The 21,174-nt window shown below is 41.1% G+C and overlaps 1 protein-coding gene and 1 pseudogene across 1 annotated transcript; one reads left to right on the forward strand and one right to left on the reverse strand.

The window, feature by feature from the left end:
* Window positions 1-7,965: 7,965 nt before the first annotated feature.
* On the reverse strand, window positions 7,966-8,626 carry LOC147418592 (uncharacterized; annotated as a pseudogene).
* Window positions 8,627-19,398: 10,772 nt separating this feature from the next.
* LOC147418593 (uncharacterized) lies at window positions 19,399-20,033 on the forward strand. The gene is made up of 4 exons (XM_086507124.1): window positions 19,399-19,461; window positions 19,564-19,695; window positions 19,790-19,891; window positions 19,989-20,033. The coding sequence occupies exons 1-4, from the start codon at window positions 19,399-19,401 to the stop codon at window positions 20,031-20,033; spliced, it is 342 nt and encodes a 113-aa protein (XP_086363250.1).
* The last annotated feature ends 1,141 nt before the right edge of the window (window positions 20,034-21,174 follow it).

Here is a 21,174-nt window from a genome sequence, read left to right on the forward strand (position 1 = left end):
ATGTATACATGATGCATTTTTTAGGCCAAGAAGGCCCCAGAATGAACCAATTGGGATGGCTAGTTCAAATGTCCAAAGTGTTATGTTTGTGTTCTGGAATGTAATTATTGATGTGCTCTAGAATCCATTTCAGAAGGCTATTCAAATAGAGCCCTCGTGTGAAAGATAATGCAGTTCAAAGTTGGAAGGTGTTGCAGATCCTTAGTGGCTAGGACAACTAGGGGAAGATGGCTAAAGATGGGTCAGTGGAAGTAGGCGTGACGAGATTGAGTTGGTGACCATGCTTGTCTTGTCGAATTTTTAATCAGAGCTCTAGACTACAAGTTATGGCTATAAGAAGACTTTTTGGGGGCCAATTATGGACCGGGTTGACCGCATTCAGAGCAGTAAGATATTAAAGTCTAAAGTTGGGGAGCAATTGCGTGAAAGAGGGTGAAAAATGTTTTTCACTAAGTATGGGCCCTTGGTTTGAGGCCGTGGAAGAATCAAAATCTTCCAATGATCAAGTGATTTGGAGTCAATACAATGGAGTTGTGACTTAGCTTTACCGCTCAGGCATTTGACTATCGAGCAAAAAAAGGCAAGGGGATAAAGTGACACAAATAAGTTATACTTTTCAGTGTTTATGGGGATTTTCCCAACCCACCCCAAGAGAGGGCGCTCCATGTGATGCCACATGTCTCAGCATAATACTGTATGTCAGGGGAGGGTGTCGATGAACGGTGTATAAGAGCAAGAGCAAACCCACTCCATGGGTATCACTAATTGAGAGAGGGAGAGGAGATCTCCCGTGTGGTTATGATGGCACTTGAGCGGCTCTGTGTAGGCACTTTTGGCGGCAGAGATGGGTGGCAACGCCGTGAGATTTGGTGAATGGTGGTGCAAGGCTGGACTAGTGGCCGAGAGGGCTGGCGATGGTGGTTGAATGGCGCTTGCGCAGTGATGACATGGTATCTGATAGGGACGGTGTCCCGCACCGTTAGGGATTTTTGGAGAGCAAGCCTGCACAGCAATAGCGACCTTGCTAGTGCCTCCATGGCATGGAATAGAGAGAGAGTGACAGAGGGGGAGGATCCAAGGCCAAGAGAGCAAAGCCAAGCCGGTCTAGATCAGTCAAAGGGCAGCCGGGAGTTCATGCATAAAGGGGAGTAGAGAGAAAGACAGAGAGGGGAAGTGGCCGGGTAAAGCAAAGGGCCCCCAAGTCAGGTCTGGCACAAAGGTAGATAGAGAGGTCAAAGGCAGTCCAGACCCAAGCCGGACAAAGGAAGCAAGTGACCTACCAAGGGTAAAATGGTTAGTGAGGGGGAGACAAAACAAATCAAAATAAATATATAATAATTATATTAATAATAGAATGCCAAGGGGCAATAGCGACATCGCTAGTGTACCCCTCTCTCAAGCTAGTGCCCCCCACTTCAAAGAGAGCAGATGGAAACAAAGTGACTCCCCCTTCCAAAGTTGCCAAGAATGGATTCTAGATGGACAAATTTAAGGGCACTGTCTAAAGTTGAAGACCCCCCCCCCCCCCCCCCCCCCCTATAAAATGTCTTTTTGTAATCAAATGAAGGGATTTTTGGTGTTGTTTGAAGCCTCCAGAGTGGAGTTTTTTGACAGAGGAGTGTGTGTTGACCCCGTTTGTAATTTCGCATGAAAATGGCAATTGTGGTGGTAGTACATGCTTTGTATGTGCCTTCTGAAGTGTATCAAGCCACCATTTCCCAGTTGTGTTGTCGTTTCCCCTTCCCCCCTCCGATTTCTCATGCTCTTGTGTTTCCCCGTGGTGCCAGCAGTGTGGATGTGTGTGCCCCCCGAACCGGGGGTACTTTGTGTGAGAGAGTGAGATTGAGTGTTTGTGTGTGTGTGCGCGCACGCACGCACGCACACGCAAGGGTAGAGACGGACTGTGGCAGTAGGTGTGCATTGTGTGGTGATCTTGTGGAGTGTGTAAGCATTGGGAAGTGAGCAGGCGGTGGTTTGCTAGTGTAAAGTGTATTTTTTGAAGGTGTTTCTGAGAGGATAGGGGTGTTGTGGATATCTTGAGCTATATAGAGAGGTCTTTGTTTGTGTGTCAGGTGTGTTCCGCCATTCCCCCTCTCCAACATTATATCTGGATAGTAGATCACCCAAGGGAGTGGTATGAGAGAACCATAGCAGAATGGACTACATGGAAGTTTATGATGAATTGAGAAGAAGGATCAAGTGGATGATATGCCAGATGCCTTCGAATTTTTTCCTTAAGATGGTCCAATGGCACATTCATGTTAGAGAGATAATAAAGATCACTAATGAGCTTCTTCAACTCAAAGTAGAGGCCTCCAAGATCCCAGAGAAAGAGCTAGCAAACAAAGAAAATTCAGAATCCCAGTTCAGAGAGATGGTTGAAGTACTGTATGAGGACATAATCAAATCAAGCAGTCACTTTCTAAAGGATGGATTCAAATAGCATCATTTTGTCAAAAGCTTAAGAGACCCAGATTGACCAAAGGTAGACACACTCTGTATGATGCTAACACGAAGACTTGGAATGCTTTAACACCATATGAAATGGAGATGAAGACTAAGCACAAGGAGAAGCTACAGCAAGAAGATCATTATCAACTAATTCAGAAGAGGAATGTTTGTTCTAGTGCTCAAGAGGGGTTCTAGTGCTCTGCCGTGGATTCTTTAGAAACCTACAAAGAGGAAGGATCTAGATAAAAGAAAGATGGTTAGGTGGAATAAGAGTGCTTGATTCATACTGGATTAATCAGAGACCTAAATGAAAATTTGGAAAGATTCCAAAATTCAAAGAAAAGGGGTAAGAAAATGTAGATGGTGGAAACAAACGCCAATCGAAAGGTCAGTATGAGCTGGTAAGTATAGAACTGTAGATGGTGGGAACAGACGCTAGTCGAAAGCTCACCAGGACCTGGTAATTATCAAACTCAGTTATTGCGATAACTACATAGGAGACAATCAGTCAAAGGTCCAATCCAACAACAAATAGGGCCCACTATTCATTTTGCAGGTTACCTTTTACCACTATCATGGATTCTAGTGTCTTGGAGCTCATTATGCTCTTGTAATCTTTTGCCTCATTAAGGCTAGAGTAGTCTTTAGCTCATACTATTGTACTCCAGCTATACTAATCTGAATACATACTTTAGTTCATCTCATTCTAGTTTCTATTTCAGTTCTAGTCTCGTACTTCATTTGGGTCTGTGTTTTTTGATATCTAACGTCTCTATCTGATTCTGTTTGCATGGTCTGAACTAACTCTAGCTAACCAACCTAGAATAGTTTTCACAAGTGACCAGCTCATTCCGGGGTCACCTAGCTTTATGAAAACATGGTTTGAAGGACAAAAAAGTGTCCCTCTTTACATTATATAGCCATCAAATAATCATAAACCCTTAGGCCAAAGTCCATGGAGCCAATGGAGGAAGCCATGTTTTATGGTTGTTGTATGACATAAAGATTGAAAATCCATGAGTACCACTCATGTAGTATACCTTGCAATAATATTTTGGTTAACATCCAACCATTGCTTCAATTTCAGGGAAAATGATTTCGTAATACCTAGCTAGATTGTACTAAGAGAGATATGTGATGAGTAACATCATGAATAAACTAAACAGTTGTAATAATCAAGTTGGATCAATTGAAATTTCCAAGAAACCTACTCCATTTTGGATTCTGAGCACTCAGGGGTTCACTAGTAGTAATGGGAGACATCACCTACATGCACCAAAATTGCCTTATTTAACCCTATATATGATTCCCTCCTTCGTTCAATGTATTCTTTTTATTTACAAGGTCCCTTATTGTACACTCACATGCCACCACGTGATAACCTTTGTTGAATACCCTGAGTTTTGTGTGATACACAAAGAAGTTAGAATTCTCAATAGATATATAGTACCTATGGCAAGGATTTAGTAGAACTTGTGACATTGTTGATTTGTGATTTCATCACCAACAATGTTTTTAATCATATGCTGGATTTAATCAATGCTTGTAATGTTTTAGCAATAGCATGCTAAGGTAGTATACATCAATGCAAATAGCAAAAGAGTGAACAATTTTCGTGTACTCTCAAAGATTGTTGTCTCTTTGAATCCATATTGATATGCATGGACTCTCTTTGCCTTTATCTCCTTAGCATCCCATCTATGTGAGTCTCCTTATTTAAAACATGGGAGACATCTAGTTTTATTGAATGCATTAACAAGTATGGCGAGTTACACGTGCACGATGCATAGGGTTGATAAGAGCTCGAGTACCCGATAGGTACAACTATGAGAAAATTATCAAAATTTAGTCCTACTTTAAGAATTTAATGATATGATATGAAGGAGATCATCTCCTTACAATTAAGATGCAACTAATAGTCACTATTTTCTTTGTATTAAGAGTTTTGTAGAAGTACTAACCATTCAAAACTTAACCTTGGACCTCACCATTATGTGAACTAGACGTGAACAACCCCCTCTTTCTTAGTGAAGTTTGGGAAATTTTCTCTCTTGAACTTTAGTGGGACACAAGCCTTCATATGTCATAGCTCTAATGCAGTGGTGACGCAATGTATAGTTATAGTTATCAGCCACTTTCGAAATAAGTGTGCCTTAGAGCCAATTCACATAAGCACTAGGTTTGCAACATGTTGCGAACTTTTTAAGTTCCCATGAATGGTTTCCAAAAAAAAATGGGCAATATGTTGCCAACAAGTTGCAATTGGGCTCTACGTCAAGGGGTTGGAGCACAAAGGAAACCACACTAAAGGACAAAATTTGAGAAAGTGAGCCCCTCAGAATTTAGAAAAGACCAAACCTTTTTGACTCTCTCTCTCCTCTCTCTCATGGACCTTTTCCCTCCAATTATCTTAAAAAGGAACACTCTCTCTTCTCTCTAATGTGTTGATAAATCTCCATGGAAACTTGGCATGGCAAGTTGCCGGTTGGCAATTAGTTGCCAACCTCACTCTCATGTGAACTGACTCTCATGTCTTTTGATTTGGAACGCTTTGTGTAACCGCTCCAATTAGCACCCATGACCAACATCCAAGGCCGACTTGCAGTGTGATCCAGCATGTGAAGATGGCGCTCTAACTATAATGCACCGCCTTGTGTGAGCTAGCGCGTGAAGGAGTCTCTCTCTCTCTCTCTCTCTCTCTCTCTCTCTCTCTCTCTCTCTCTCTCTCTCTCTCACACACACACACACACACACACACACACACACACATATTGCAAGTACAAACAAGCAAGGAAGGAGAAGAGAGCGCCGGATAGATGGGCTGGGGTAGCTAGGCCCAGGGGGTGGGGGCAAGAAATATTAGGATGCGCACCACGCTGTCTAGTGAGGCCAAAAGATGGAAATATTATGCGGTCGCTCCAGAGAGAGAGAGAGAGAGAGAGAGAGAGAGAGAGAGAGAGAGAGAGAGAGAGAGAGGGGAGGTCACGCCTTTGTGGAGCACAATCATTGGCAATGGGTGCTCGCGACACACCTTTATTGCAAGCACTCATCAGTCTCCTATCTCAATTCTCAACTTTCTGTCTAAACCACCCACCAATCATATGCTCACTTCTCAAATTTTGTAGGCCCAGCCAAGCCACATATACACATTCTACATCACAAGATTGCCCCGGCCCCCTCCCTCCTTTTGAGCAATTAGACGACAATCATCTCTATCTACTATGCCTCTGTTATGGAAATGCGAGAGAAAGCTAGATGCATACCTCTACTATTGCAACTATGCCAAAATCAGCATACTTACCCACACTACTAGTCTGTAGCCATTATTGAAGGCAATAGATTTTGACGACAATCAGGCATAGCGTAACATGGCCTCTATTGACAGGAGCTAAGTGCATAGTTTGGAGCCAAAGCCAACAAAAGATGTTTAGCATATCCTTCACCTGCTCATGCATACTTGTAGCTGTTAGATGGCCTAACAAAGTGTCTTGACTCGGTGAGCACGATGTACAAGTTGCCTCTTGTTTATTGTAGTGAGGCATAGTTATCGATTATGGATAACTATGCTTGCATAACCACCCCCTTAGCTCACCATCTTCCATTATGCTTTACGCATTCCCCACTATTGTTTGTCGGTTGGATGCAATATAGTGTAACATGCGTTTGCCATAAGTGGTCCCGATAGAGAGAGAGAGAGAGAGAGAGAGAGAGAGAGAGAGAGAGAGAGAGAGAGAGAGAGAGAGAACACAATTGCTATAACTTTTGAGCTCCCTTTTATTAATACATGTGTTGTACCTGAATCATTAGAAGGAGAGTTAAAATCAACAAAACTTGGGTAAAGCTACATAAACCCACTAAAAGGTCAGAGGGCTAGTGTTACTGGGCCTAGTGTTACACTTATTTCGTATGCTTGAGATGGACCTTCTAGTAATGCACTAGTGAAGGATAGTCAAAGGTAGAGTTATTGAACCTTTGACAATCCTCCACTAATTCGTGACTCCAACAAAAATGATTGATCTACCACGAGATCAATAGCTAGAGGATTCTCCTTATTGACGTATCCAACTCATCACCCTACTTAGAAATAGCTTTCTTTCTCCTAGGCTTCTCCTTCTTGACGTATCCACTTACCACCCTACCAAGATATAGTTCTCAGGAGTGCTCGAAAACTCTATTCCAAAAACTTGGAGAACCTACACATAAGAACTAGTCTTGGTTGGTGGGCCTCGCTTTAACATCTATAGAATATAGCAGGAAATATGAAATTTGACATTTAACATCACGCAGTAAAGGAAACAGAAGCATGAGTAATTTGGCAATGGTGGCACTGCATGAAAGGGATATACATTTGGAAAATGCTATCATGTTTTTGGGAGGAGGCAAAGTTAAGTGCTTCAATTAATAGAGATTCTAGGGATAATTTTTGAGAGGATTAGTTGAGTTTTGAAGAGAAGCTGGTATAATTTAAAATTGTGATTATGTTCTTTTATTATGGGAGGATACAAAGTTATTTCAACAATGAAATAATAGAGATTGATATGCATATTTTAACAATGAACCAATCTACTTGATGTGAATTTTGCAAATGGATTATGGGCACAATAATTGAGAAAAGAAAGAAAGAGGATGTTGTGTTCATAGAGAGAACAACACTTTTCAATGAAACATGTACATCGATAAGTAGCAAGGAGAACTTAAATCTTTCTTTTTTGTTTCAAAAACATGTATTTCTTGCAGTGAGGGGGATGAGCTTGTAGAACACGATATCCAAGTAAAGTTGTACAACTATTTCTAGTGATGAATGTTTTTTTTGTTGGGGTTGGAGCTAGGGAGGATGCCGCCGAAGGGCCATGGCAAGGAGCTGCGTGGTATGCAGAGAACGAGAAGAGAGAAGAGAGCTCGACACAGTTGGAGAGCAAAACAACTCACGCTATTTTTTGATTAAATTGTTCTTTCTAAAACCTTACATATAAAAGGAAATTTTCCATGCAAACTTTACTTTAACTGGATCTCTATTGCATGACTATAAGAGGATTTTCCCACGGGCTGACCGACAAGGGCTTGAACCCAACAATCCCCCCCTCAAGGCCGAACTGGACAAGCATCTCATGATACCTCGAGTTTTTGGTGTACTCGTCAACCGTAAGTTTTAGGTTTTCTCACAACCAAGGATTTTTGGTGTATCCATAACTTGGTGCTATGATAAACCCCCCTTTGAACAGATAGGGTGTAGGTCAAAAAAGTTAGCTACCAAAAATGGAGTTTTTGGTTCACTGCCAAACCTTGGGTTTAAGGTGTACCCAGTAACCTCATGAGAAGCGGGACAAAAATGGGACTTGAGAACAAAAACTGATAATTTGGGATGTCTTACCACTCATGTGTGGCAGTGTCTAGAGCCCGTACAATTTTGACATGATGACAACTGACAAGCATGACAATAACTCACAACAAATAATGTAAAAGAGACTATGACTGAAAATATGTCGTTGTATAGACAACATAACAATAAAAAATCTAGGACACGAAACAAGGATGAATCCGTATACCACGTTCTTGATTCAAGTCTTCGTGCATGACAATTGGTACTTCATGGCTCCAAAATATCCTCTTCTTCATGTCTCTCGAGGACAACTCATATGTAAACCATTGAATTGCTAGAAGAACCTTCAGCACATATATGGTATGTTGTTTGTGCCAATTTTTGAATTCCTATCGAACATTTAGAATCCCCCAATCCTCCTTTGCATCCATGCTATAACAAAGTTTTGAGATGCCATAGGGAACTGGCACCACTTGTGAGGTGGTACGCATATGCATCTTGAGATGCTGTGAAAATTACCCAAAAAATGTTCCTTTACTGCTTGCCTTTTGAGATGCAAGGATCTCACCGCTTTGTAGAACTGCCTGCAAGAAGCACAGCGTTTTGAGATGCTTGTGAAACTGACCTCTGTGAATGGGGAGTCACGTCTTCTGCAGTGCCTAGGAAGCTGCGTTTTGAGATGCTATGTCCTTCAATGCTAGCACCTTCTTCAGCTGCCAGGGAATTCTAGTGTTTTGATATGCTATGAAGATTTTGTACCTTCAGCCTTTGACTAGCAGCGTTTTGATAGGCGATATGCCTGCCTGCGTCTACCCGTCTAGGAACAACTGCCTCCCTTGGGCTCTGCGAGCACATGAGCGTCTTGAGAAGCACCGCCAGTAAGCGTCTTGAGAAGCCAACGCCAAGAGCAAGGCTCTGATACCAGTTGTTGGGGTTGGAGCTAGGGAGGATGCCGCCTGAGGGCCATGGTGAGGAGCTGCGTGGTATGCAGAGAACGAGAAGAGAGAAGAGAGCTCGACACAGTTGGAGAGCAAAAAAACTCACACTATTTTTTGATTAAATTATTCTTTCTAAAACCTTACATATAAAAGGCAATTTGCCATGCAAACTTTACTTTAACTGGATCTCTATTGCATGCCTATAAGAGGCTTTTCCCACGGGCTGACCGATAAGGGCTTGAACCCAACATTTTCTAGTATACGTGCTACACGTGAATTCTTACAGATGGAAAGTATTTCAAAAATAAAGTGTTCATCAAGAATGGTTGGTAGCGAAGAACGTCGAATTGCATTTTTGAAGGTGGTTGTCGAGTGTGTTCTGCCTTTCTTGTTTTGTGGCTATTTGTGACACCTATGTACTTGCGTCCGTTTTGGTGGCATGTGATGGAGTAGAAGGTGTATCCGATATCCGTTGTTTTTTGCGGTGTTGATTGTCTTGCTCGAGTAGTAGAACTTGACTCCTATTGTATTGTTCTGCTAAAAAAAAAAAAAAAAAAAAACGAGATTAGCACAAGATTGCATGCTAGAACTTGAGAATATTGGAGTATATATTTGAGTGAGATATTTGGTGAATTGTTTTTACAGATGGTGCAACCTATGGGTTGGTTGTCGATGTTGATGAAGGCATATGGATGAGAACTTTCAAATCGCGCTTTGTAAACATCCTTATCGTGTTTCCATGTCATCGTTTGCTCTGTGATTGATGGTGGCTTGTCATTGCATTGTTTCCTGAAGCTTGTCAGGATCTCACACACGTCATTATTTGTTGTATCTATTAGGTACTTGAGCACGGCATCATAACCATAGCGAAAGATTTTGAGAACGTAGGGAATTATTGGTGTCTTTATCTGAAGAAAATGATTACCGTCCTCAACAGTCATGAGATCCTTGGGCACATCAATATCTATTTTTAGTTTGTCAATGATATCTTTCATTAGACCTGGAAAAAAGAGTAATGGAAAGATAAATAAAGATAGCAAAGCAATGACAGGAAGAAAAAAAATGGAAATTACACTCATGTTGATGTGTGTATTAGAGCTAACCTATTGCTCTTTTAATACACATGCTTTTTTTTTTTAGGTGCTTCACGGATTTATCTATTAACAATTGCAATTCTGTATAGTTTGCAAAACCCTTGATATAGGCATCCGGGTGGAAACCCACTAGGTTAAGCAGGTGCATTTGCTTCTCCGTCAAATACGAACGTGGCTCGAGTTGGGGCTGTTTCTTCAAGGCAATGTTTTGCTTGAAAAGGGTAACAAGTCTCTGCAAAGTTATACAAATGTTTTCAATATGTACATTTGTATGGATTGAACAAACATAATGTGATATGTTTTATAGAGTAGTATATCTTCGAATTGCTCATGTTGTTTTGTTTGTTGTCTATGCTTCCTGCAATTGTGTCATGAGTAGATTTTATACTAAGGAAATCAATAGTAGAATTGAGCAGAACCACTGAGAAAGAAAGTGGCCATAAGAATGGAGATGAAATCAGAGCAGGACAATATTATAAATATTGCAATGTAAGTTAATGATCATTCCAAAAAATCAACATAGAGAAAGAAGCCTTGAGACATCAGTTAGTTATTTATAGAGTATTAATTGCACAGATGCTGCAAAACAAAGTCGTATAAAAATTTCATGAACTCCGTGTACAATATGAAGTTGAATAGGACTAAATATATCAGGAGCTAGTAGGTTGAGAACTTGAAGATTTTGACGGTCTGTGATTTGTGACAACATGACAAATGCAAGCCCCGATGCAAACACATATGTGAAGATATGAAGAACTTTGCTAGAAATTGTTGCACCCTGTGTCAAGTCATTGCATATGAAAGTGTCAAAGGGAATGTGGATTTGTGGAACCATGTGGCCATTAGCTGAACTTATTTTATGCTTCATTCAATGAAGCGCCATCTTTTTCCAATTACAATGAATAGAACAACGATACATGTAAGTTGGCCTTTTGCATCCTGTGTTATGGCACGGGGGAGTCCACTATGTAAACATTTCATATAGCACGTGCGAACAAAAGGTATTTAAATAATCCCTTACCTGTATTTTTTCAGGTATTATATATACCCCTTATGTATGTATTTTTTAGAAACAACTAGCCCTTATGTATGAAAATTTTCACTTTCTCAATAAAAAAACCCCTTATGTAAATACATTTTTTTGTAAATGTACCTAATTATAAATCCCTTATTTTGTTCACATGTGCTATCTTACATATTTCCTACTGGATGCCCCGGGGTTATGTCATCGACAATGCATGTTGCACTATTTGCTACATTGATTGTTCTATCAATGTTTTTAGTGATCATGCAGCGAGCACCAATCGCGATTGAGTTTATCTCATTGAATTTAGGGTCAAGGATCCATTGTTGAAGTACATTTATGTTACTTGCATTTGTCTTCATGTTAACGTTTGTAATGTCAGTTGGATTTTAAAACTTATTCAAGGCAAGTTTGTTGTAGTGTTCAATGTGTGATCTATGGGTGTAGATTATCATACTAGAGTTGTAGATGTAGTCATGCACATGCGCTTCATCTATGATGCATGTTGTTGGGTTCTGTGGGCTTTTAATCTATGACTGGGAACTACCTCTAATCTACTAGGATGCTTATTTGGCCTAGCACACATGTGGATGCCTAGGTGAATGGTGATGTGGAAAGTTGTACTACACATTCTACTACCCTCAACTCTCCTATATAAGAGCACCCTTATAGCCTCTTTCAATTGCATAATAATCTAGTTCACTTTGTGCCTATACTCTAGCCTAATTATCTTGTGATTACTCTCTTGCAATTAGCATGCTAATGCCATGAATGCCTCTCTCTATTATCCACCCTAATCCCATCAATTGGTATCAGAGCTTAATGGTGGAATTATCATATCCTAATCTCATTGGTTAGAATCATCTTAATGGAAATTTCCTGATCACTTTATGTGTGGGCAAGTTCTTGGTAATCCAATGAGCCACTACCCTCCATTGGTCAATTAAAATTGATTAGAGTTATATTAAGCTTTGCATTTTTCTCTATGCTAGATTAGTTGGGAACCTCCTTAATCCCAATTAATTGCCAATCAATTTCATGTCATATAGGTGCTTTTTAAAAAACTTTGGGTGCAATTCCTTGGTGACTTTGATCTTGAATTACTCTCCTACCAAACACATATCCACAACATTGTTTGTGTGTAGAGAAAGCTCTATGATAGGTCTTTTTATTGAACCTTCAAGCGCCTTGATTGAACTACATTTGACGTTTCAATTGCCTGCACAAAACGCATTCTTTTTCAGTCTCATTTTTGAGCCGTTAAACCGTGTTTTTCAATCTTAATTGATGCCTAATCATTATCCTAAAATTGTGTGTGTGTGTGTGGGTTTTTTGACTCACTTTTGTCTTTTAGGGTGAGAACATGTCCCTTTTTGGGGGCCTACTAGGCTAACTGGGCAAAGCAATCGGAAGGGGACCAGTACCAACTGGCGAAATTGAGTCACGCGATAAATTGTATTTAAGCACCATTTTTTGGGTCCTAACTGATGGATTGAACTGGTTGCAGTCGTTTTTGAGCGCTTCTCACACCCTGGCCATCCGCTTTGTCCGGTGGACTGTTGCTGATCAAACCGGTCGGCCAGCCTGACCACCTCGTGCTTGCACCTGCCTGCTTTTGACCTGAGCCGCTTCGTCCGGCCGTCGTACTGGGCTCTTGTTCCTGTGATCTTTAAGAGCCTCAAGCCTCAAAACCCCGAGGCCTCTCCATTAGACACCACATCCAAGGGGACACTCCCACTGCAGAACTCACTGCTCTTTCAAGTAAGACGATTTTAACACAAGGCCTCAAGGCCTCAACAACACTCCCACCCAAATACGGGGTTTCACTTTCTACTCTTCACACCATAAAAGGTATACTTTACTTTAAGCATTTGTACGGGGTTTCACTTTCTACTCTTCACACTTTCTACTCTTCACACCATAAAAGGTATACTTTACTTTAAGCATTTGTATGGGGTTAGAAACTGTCTTTGGAGAGTCTCCAAGTGATAAGACCTCTCCACAATGAGTGAAAAGGGGATAGAAAAGTTCAATGGGGTCGGGTTCCACACATGGCAGATAAAATTGCGGGGTTACTTAATGAAAAAGGGAATATGGGGAGTCATCAAGCTAAACCAAGAAAGGAGTGAAGGGGTACAGACAAGGGCTACTAATGCACAAGCTTTAGCCAAGGATGAGCAAGCACTAGGTATCATTATCACTTCACTACACGACAACTACATTCATTTCATTGGGGAATGTGAAAGTGCACAAGGAGCATGGGAAGTGTTAAAGACCAATTTTGGTACCGATACCAAGAATTCCAGAGTGAGTTTGAAACGTCAGTTATAAAACCTAACTATGGAGCATGAAGAAGACATAGCCAACCTAGTCAGCAGGCTTAAGAGTCTTTTCACACAACTCACCTACCTAGAGTGCAACATCCCTGAAGATGACCAAGTGGCGGTACTTCTTAGTGCATTACCTGAAGCATATGACAACATAGTCACCATTCTGGAGGAGACAGAGCCAAAGCCAAAGCTTCAAGACATGATCAGTTCTTTGCAAAAGGAGGAGAAGAAACATGCAAGTCCAGCATGATCATCAAGAGGGGCTTTCAAAGGAGGAGCCTTTGTGACCTCATCCAACAACAACATCAAGGCATGCTTCAAATGCGGGAAGCAAGGACACATTGCCAAAGATTGCCTCTCTTCCAAGGCATGCAGCAATTGCGGGAAGACTAGGCATCTTGCTTCAAATTGTTTTTTAAATATCAAGGAGCTACTACTACCAATAGAAGAAGCGGCAAGAACAACAACTGAGCATCTTCAAATATGATTGAAGAAGAAGAGGAGGTAGCAAAAGAATATGGCAACACCAATGTTGTTTACATTGATGTTTTGTAAACCCTAACAACAACCATATTTTTCCCCTTGTGATGTAGTCATTAGGTCAAGGGGAGGCATATTGTCTCTTGAATTAGAGATGTTTTGGTCTCCTGGATTGGAGATGTCATGTATTGGAGGCTTGGGGAGTGCCCAACGCCATCTATCGCTTGGTGTTGACCTTGGTGCAACAGTCAAGTCAACACCAGGCGTATATGAGGCTTGGGGACTGCCCAACGCCACCTATCGCTTGGTACTGACCTTGGCCAATGGGTGTTGGCCCAGTGAACATCCACGGATTTTACATTGTTTTGAGTTAGGGACCGGGCTTGTCGGTCCATTAGGAAAAGGGTAAGAGTGATCGCCGATGAGAGGCGCACTCTAACTGGAACATTCAAGGGCTAGTTGGATAAGCATGGGTGCCCAAGTGTGAATGGGTGAGGTCATTTAAAAGTCAACTAAACCTAAAAATCATTCATTATCTCATTTTTTTCAATTGAAGAGTGCTCTTGCTCCATCTCAGAAATAGAGCTAGCAGACCCAAGAGAAGAGTCCAAACATGTCTTCATTGCCCAAGACCTGACAGAGACTCAAGAGTGTGTACTTAAAGAACTTCTCAAGGAATTTAGGGATATATTTTCTTGGACATATCATGATATGAAAGGTGTTCCACCTTCTATGGTGCAACACACAATCCCCATGAATAGCACGGCTAAACCAGTTCAGCAATGACCCTACCAAATGATTCCTAATATGCAAAGATCATTCAAGAAGAGATTATAAAGCTTGTGAAATGCAGATTCATATACCCTATTGAGCACTCAGAATGGGTGTCTCTAATAGTGACTATGCCCACATCACTACAAGAGGTACTTCACATTAGTGACGCTCGCAGTGCAATGTTCAAAAGTAAAAATCCATGGCGTCGCTATTTTCTTTGTTGCATAGCGACGCCTATAGCGATGCCGATAGGGGTAGATAATAAATCGAAAGCGCTAGAAAATCAAATCTCAGATCTGAGTTTTTGGTGCTCAAGCAAAAGAGGTAGCCCGTACTCTAGTCTCTCTCTCTCTCTCTCTCTCCCCCCCCCCCCCCCCCCACACACACACACACACACACATACGAGGAGAGGAAGGAGAGCCAAGTATGCTCCTTCCCTCTCCTATCTCTTATGTTCCCTTCCCCTCTTTCTCTCTCTCTCCCTCTCTCTCTCACTCACTCACACACACAGACACACACACATTGTGTCTTCGAAAGAAAGAAAGAAATAGAGAGAGAGAGAGAGAGAGAGAGAGAGAGAGAGAGCACATGCATAAACAAAAAACACATACACACACATGCATAAACAAAGAATGCATACACACACACATTGAGAGAGAGAGAGAGAGAGAGAGAGAGAGAGAGAGACAGAGAGAGAGAGAATGAGAGAGAGACAGAGGGGAAGAAGATGAAAAGAGAGAGGTAAGGGGAGAAAACAAAGAGAGAGAGAGAGAGAGAGAGAGAGAGAGAGAGAGAGATTAGGTTAAGATTTAAATAAGATTTAAGATTACGTTAGATTACATTTTGATTTATGTTTATGTTGAGTTTAAGATTATGTTAGATTTAGATTTAGGTTAGATTTAAAATTACGACAAGATTTAAGATTAGCTAGCTATGTTAGATTTAAGTTAGATTACATTTAGGTTTAGGATTTAAGATTGGATTAGATTTAGGTTTATGTTGAGTTTAAGATTAGATTAGATTTAGATTTAAGTTGAAGACAAGATTTAAGATTAACTAGATTAAATTTAAATTTAAGTTTGATTGCATTTAGATTTAGGTTAGATTAGATTTAGGTTTATTTTGAGTTGACTATTAGATTAGATCTAGATTTATGTTTGATTTAAGATTAGATTAGATATAGGTTATATTTTAGTGCATGTCAATGAAGGCTTTGCCCAAAGAGCAAACACTAGTTACACAACAATATGTATATTCCCATCAAAATCTGACACCTATTAACTCAGACACTAATCATATTCAATTAGTCACGAATCACCATATGTTTAATTAGGTTATATTTAAGATTAGATTTTGAATTTCGTTTTTATATTAAAGTCTACCTTCGGGATTACGGTAAAAAAATTAGAGTTAGGCGAACGGTGATCCCTCTCTTCCTCTCTATGGAGCGACCTTAAGTTGGAAAGCTTTCAATGGCATGATACTCATATTGGAAGCCAACATGTAATGTGCTAAGTAATCCCTCGAACAAAGATCTATTGTGAAGAGATGTTAAGATGCTGTGAATTGCTACAGCTAGAGAAGAGGCAAAGGGATTTTGTCCACTACATGCACTATCATATAGACGTGGGTGTGTAGATTTCTCGTACCCACAAATATAGGCATTGACCAATAAAGACGAGATTATATCCCAGTGGTTCTGATCTCCATGCACCTCTAGACCGAGGTGTGTGGGGATTGGACATGATTAGAAATGTGAGGTAGTTTATAGTGCGAACAAAGAGAGAGAGAGAGAGAGAGAGAGAGAGAGAGAGAGAGAGAGAGAGAGAGAGAGAGAGAGAGAGAGAGAGAGATAAAAGACGGAGGATGCCAGTATAAGATTAAATTTATGTCCAAGTTATAAGGTTTTTAACTTCATTATGAGTACATAGTGACAAGGATGTGGGGCCGTCCAACCTAAACACCTATCTCTCAACAAGGATCTTATGTCCTTGTAATCAATCCACGCATACTGTGCGATGGACAAGACACATTTATTTGCAACACGTTTGCAAATTTGGCGAGTTTGATCCATCTATTATAGATCAAGTTGTTGCCAATTATAACTCGTCGGACTCTGACGCTGGCCAACATGCAGCAATCTTGCAACCTAATAGATGTGTTCGCAGGTGCTTTGGTCAAGCAGCATACGTGAGACCACAAGATGTAGCCTCTGACAACTCGAGGATGATCATGCAGACCACATTCCTAATGAGGCAATGTTTGAGCCCGAGATCGATGAAATGATCAAGACGATCTTGGATTCAAAAAGGCTTATCTATGATGATATGAAAAGTGAAGTCGATACGCCATTGTATGATGGAGCACGTGTGTAATAGATTGAACGTGCTCTTGGTTCTTCTCAACATGCAGGCAAAGTTTGGATGGAGTGACACTAACTTCACGGTGCTTTTCAAGTGATCTATTACAATGTGTTTACTTTAATAAAAAACTCTAGATGTATAATAATATAATAGATTACTTACACAAGTGTACCGCATTTTTTTCGCTGTGTAGATTGCTCAAAGAGCACATACTGCCAGCTGATAATGTGATGCCATATTCCAGAGAGGAAGGAAGAAATATTTTATGAAACTTGGGGATGGATTACAATTCGATTCACTCTTGTCCGAACGGCTGCATTATTTTCAGAGGGGAATACATAGACATGGAGAAGTGTCCGAAATGTGATTCCGAGAGATGTCGAGTAGATCTCCACGGAACAAAAATCCCACAGAAAGTTTTACATTTTTCTCTGCTTCCTTGCATCAAACATTCTTCAAATGTAAGTCCATGGTCTCCCTAGCATCATGGCATGAGAGAATAAATCTTTGGATGGTGTGCTACGGATTCCTACAGACTGCGCAGCCTGGAAACATATAGACAAAACATGGATGGATTTTTCCAAGGAAGCTCGAAATTGGTGCCTAGGCTTGGCTATGGATGGCGTAAATTTATTTTGTTAAAGATCAACATCTTTTAGTGCATGGCCCGTTATCATCGTCAACTACAACATTCCCCCGTGGTTGACTACCAAGAAGGGGCACATGTGGCTAAGCTTGATTGTGCCGGGGTGGTATAAAATGAAGAATATGGATGTGTATCTTCGTTCACTATTGGAAGAGCTACAACAACTGTGCATTGGCATAGAAGTGGTGGATATGAGCCGACACACAACTGGACGGAATGCTTTGATCAAAGGCATTCTAATGTGGACCATGCATGACTATCTCAGACTAACAGAATGCTGAGGTGATTTACACTCAAACTCAAATGTTGTAAATCTTGGTTTTTCTCAAGCTTATTTATTGTCATGTGTATACATCCAGGGCTTCAAACAAGCGGATACAAAGCATGTGTCACATGTGGACCTAGACTTAATGCACGTCGGGCGCCCTCATTGAAGAACCAAATCTACGAAGGTCATCAAGCATATCTTCTAGAGAATCATGTGTTATGTGATGGATTTTTGGGAAGAGAGCCACCGAGGATTTCTGCACAAGCATGGTTAGAGCAAAAGGAGATGTGTGATGACGATTTTCCCCCATGGATGAAGAGACTCTCTCTATGGTACGAGTTACCATATTGGCCGAGACTCATGATCAATTACTTGCTCGATCCAATGCACATATTCAAGAATGTGGGTAATCTGCTATGGTCCCATCTGACTGGCAAGAAAGATACTTTGGGAGCGAGGGTTGACCTTAGAAATGTGGATCGTATGGAGCAATATTGGCCGCAGACAGCATTGGATGGATCGATAAAACTCCCTAAAGCGCCATGGATTTTGACAGGAGCCCAAGAAAGCAAAGTAAAAGAGACCATTCGATCTGTGTGTACCCCACTGCACTCACTCCGAATGTGTTTCACTAAAGAAGGAAAGCTTATCGGTTTGAAGTCACATGACTGGCATAAAATGTGTCAGGTATGTTTGAAGTGAAAGAGACTAGCACTACTACTGCTTCTTAGCGTCTCTTTCACCCAATCAACTAGATCTAATGGAGGGGCGAGCAGCATCTATGATCAGAGGTGATGAGCAGAGGCAGATCACCTCCTTCACAATTGCAGCTTTAGTTTCCATCGCACTCGGAGCGCGGTGCTTTTACAAGATACGTAGAATGCACACTGGAGACAAGTTCACAAGAACTTCACAGGAATATCTCTACACAAGAATCCCTCCCCCTTTATGAGGCCCTCTCTCTCTCTCTCTCTACTTGTCCATGTTTTCTTCTCCATTCAATATTAAGATTAAATGTTCGTTTGTTTTATAATGCAGGTATGGATGATGATGAGTTTACTTCTTCTTTGTCACCCCAACAGAGGAGGTGGTACAAGTATCATCATCGCTCTGGAGCACCATCACGTCGTTCTACTCCTTCAACATCTCCCTTTGTTTCGGAGCATTCAGCGTGCTCCGAAGCTTTGGTGTCAATGAGACGATCTTCACACTAGTCTAGGCATCACTGCTCTAGCGGTGGCGACGGTAGTTGTTTTGGAGATGCCGTCGCTGATGCCTTGACACCGCCTCATGTTTGACAAGGCTCTTTACCTTCTCCTTCTTTGACCGCCCCCACACCAGGTAGGACATCACCATCTACTCCAGGTTTTGCACGGCTATCGGCTGTTCCTGGCTACACACCACTACCTACTCCTCCAGGAGTCACCCTAGTCGACACTCCTCGCTTCGGGGCCCAGACTCCAGTGAAGACACTTGACGTCCCAAACCCCATCGACATGCCACTAGAGACCCCTGTCAAGACACAGGTTCACGTGTCACATGCAAGAGGGCTCGCCGTACTCCGTCAACTTCAGCGACAGCATCATCTTGGATGATGAAGGTAAGAAGGTGATCTCACGCATACAAAGTCTTTGCTCTTAGGTGTTGAGACACTACATACTAAACACATGGAGTGAAGTGACAAGTGAAGTAAAATATAGAGTCATCAGCATGCTGCATGATGAGTTTTCCGTGTCAACATGGGATGAGCACTGCAATGAAGACCTGATGAAGGTTTGAATATGCAAATACTGCAAGCACAAGCATTCTAAAGTGCAAAAATCAATAAAGCATGGGTGGAATAGAGCAGATTGACTGGCCAAATAAGATTGGAAGAATGCGAAGCGAGCAGCATGCGAGAATCTTGACAAGTGGAAGCAACAAAAGGAGGCAGCCAAAGAGCAAGTAGAGGTAGGGAACTTGCACCACTTGGAGAGCGGCAGGTGGACATCATTTGACGCTGATTTTGTAAGTGTCTTTGCATTGCTCTTTAGGTTTGGTAGTTACGTCTATTTGTACTTTTAAATTCTAACATAATGGATTCTTTGTATGTTTTGAACAGTGGTCGATGACAGGACGTGATCCCACACCGTACGAGCGCGATTACGCAGGCAGGAAGAGCTTAGACGCCTTGATGGATATTCTGAGTTCTCACGGTGGCATGGTTAGTATTAGGGTTTACTCTGTTTTATTTGATGTATTGTTTTGTAAATTATATGTTTATACTTACAGAAAGTTGTCTTATTGTTTTTTTTTTGCAGAATCCGACGAATACATTGCTTAGACACGATGAGACGTCTGATTAGACAACGTCAGCCTAGTCATAGCTAGATAGCATTAGTTTCCTTTTGTCATAGCATGTATAATGAGATGATGTGTATACATCTTTTTGTAACTATTGGAAAACCATGTATATTTTCTCAATAATGACAATGGTGTTGTAACTATTACATTTGCAAAGCTTAACAATCAAGTGATTTTGCCTATGATGTGTATAATTGTCATTGATTTACTTTCATCAATTTACTTTTGTTATTTTTGTATCTTTATTATGCAAACAATACTATGGATGATGGAGTTAATGGTTATATTGTCTTGTGGGTGACTACTTTGGGTCTATACCTTGCACTTTCTTTCAAAGGTGACTCTGGGCTTATCTTGGATTCATTTAGGTTTACTCTATTATTGAAACATTCAGTATGGTTGATGGGTGGCAAGGCATTCAATGCCCTGCCACCCAAAAAAATTTACTCTCGAGCATTGCTATAACCGTCACTATACAAGGCTTTGCAACATCACTATGTGCGTCACTATAGGTAGCATGTTCCGTGGCGTCTCTTTTAGTGACGGTCTTAGCGACCGTTGGGGAGTATAAAAACCCAATGTACACACTCGCTAAAAATGTCACAAGTGCACACAACCTCTTGTAGTGCATGGGTATAGCCGGAGGACATTTCTCAGGGGAACTAATAGCTAGAAAGGTGTTGCAATCAGGCTATTGGTGGCCTACCTTATTCAAAGATGCATCCCTTTTTGCAAAAGGATGTGATGAATTCCAGCCTTACAAGATCACGCAACAAAAGGATAAGATGCCCTTACATCCTATTAAAGTGATTTAACCATTTGAAAAATGGGGGTTGGACTTTGTAGGCCCAATAAGTCCGGCAACTCGTAGCACTCAATCTCGATATATTATTGTTTCCATTGACTATGTGACAAAGTGGACGAAATCCAGAGTGACACATAAGGCTGATGCAAGGTCAACTACCAAGTTTCTCTTTTGATAACATTATTACAAGATCTGGTTGTCTCTTTGAGATTGTGAGTGACAATGGCACTCATTTTATAAATGGGGTGATAAAAGAACTCACTACCAACTTCATGATAGCTCACCATAAGTCCACACCTTATTATCCCCAAGAAAATGGCCAAGCTGAGAGCACCAAC

The sequence above is a fragment of the Adiantum capillus-veneris genome, chromosome 30, assembly GCF_014529385.1.
Source record: "Adiantum capillus-veneris isolate H3 chromosome 30, ASM1452938v2, whole genome shotgun sequence".
Taxonomy (NCBI): domain Eukaryota; kingdom Viridiplantae; phylum Streptophyta; class Polypodiopsida; order Polypodiales; family Pteridaceae; genus Adiantum; species Adiantum capillus-veneris.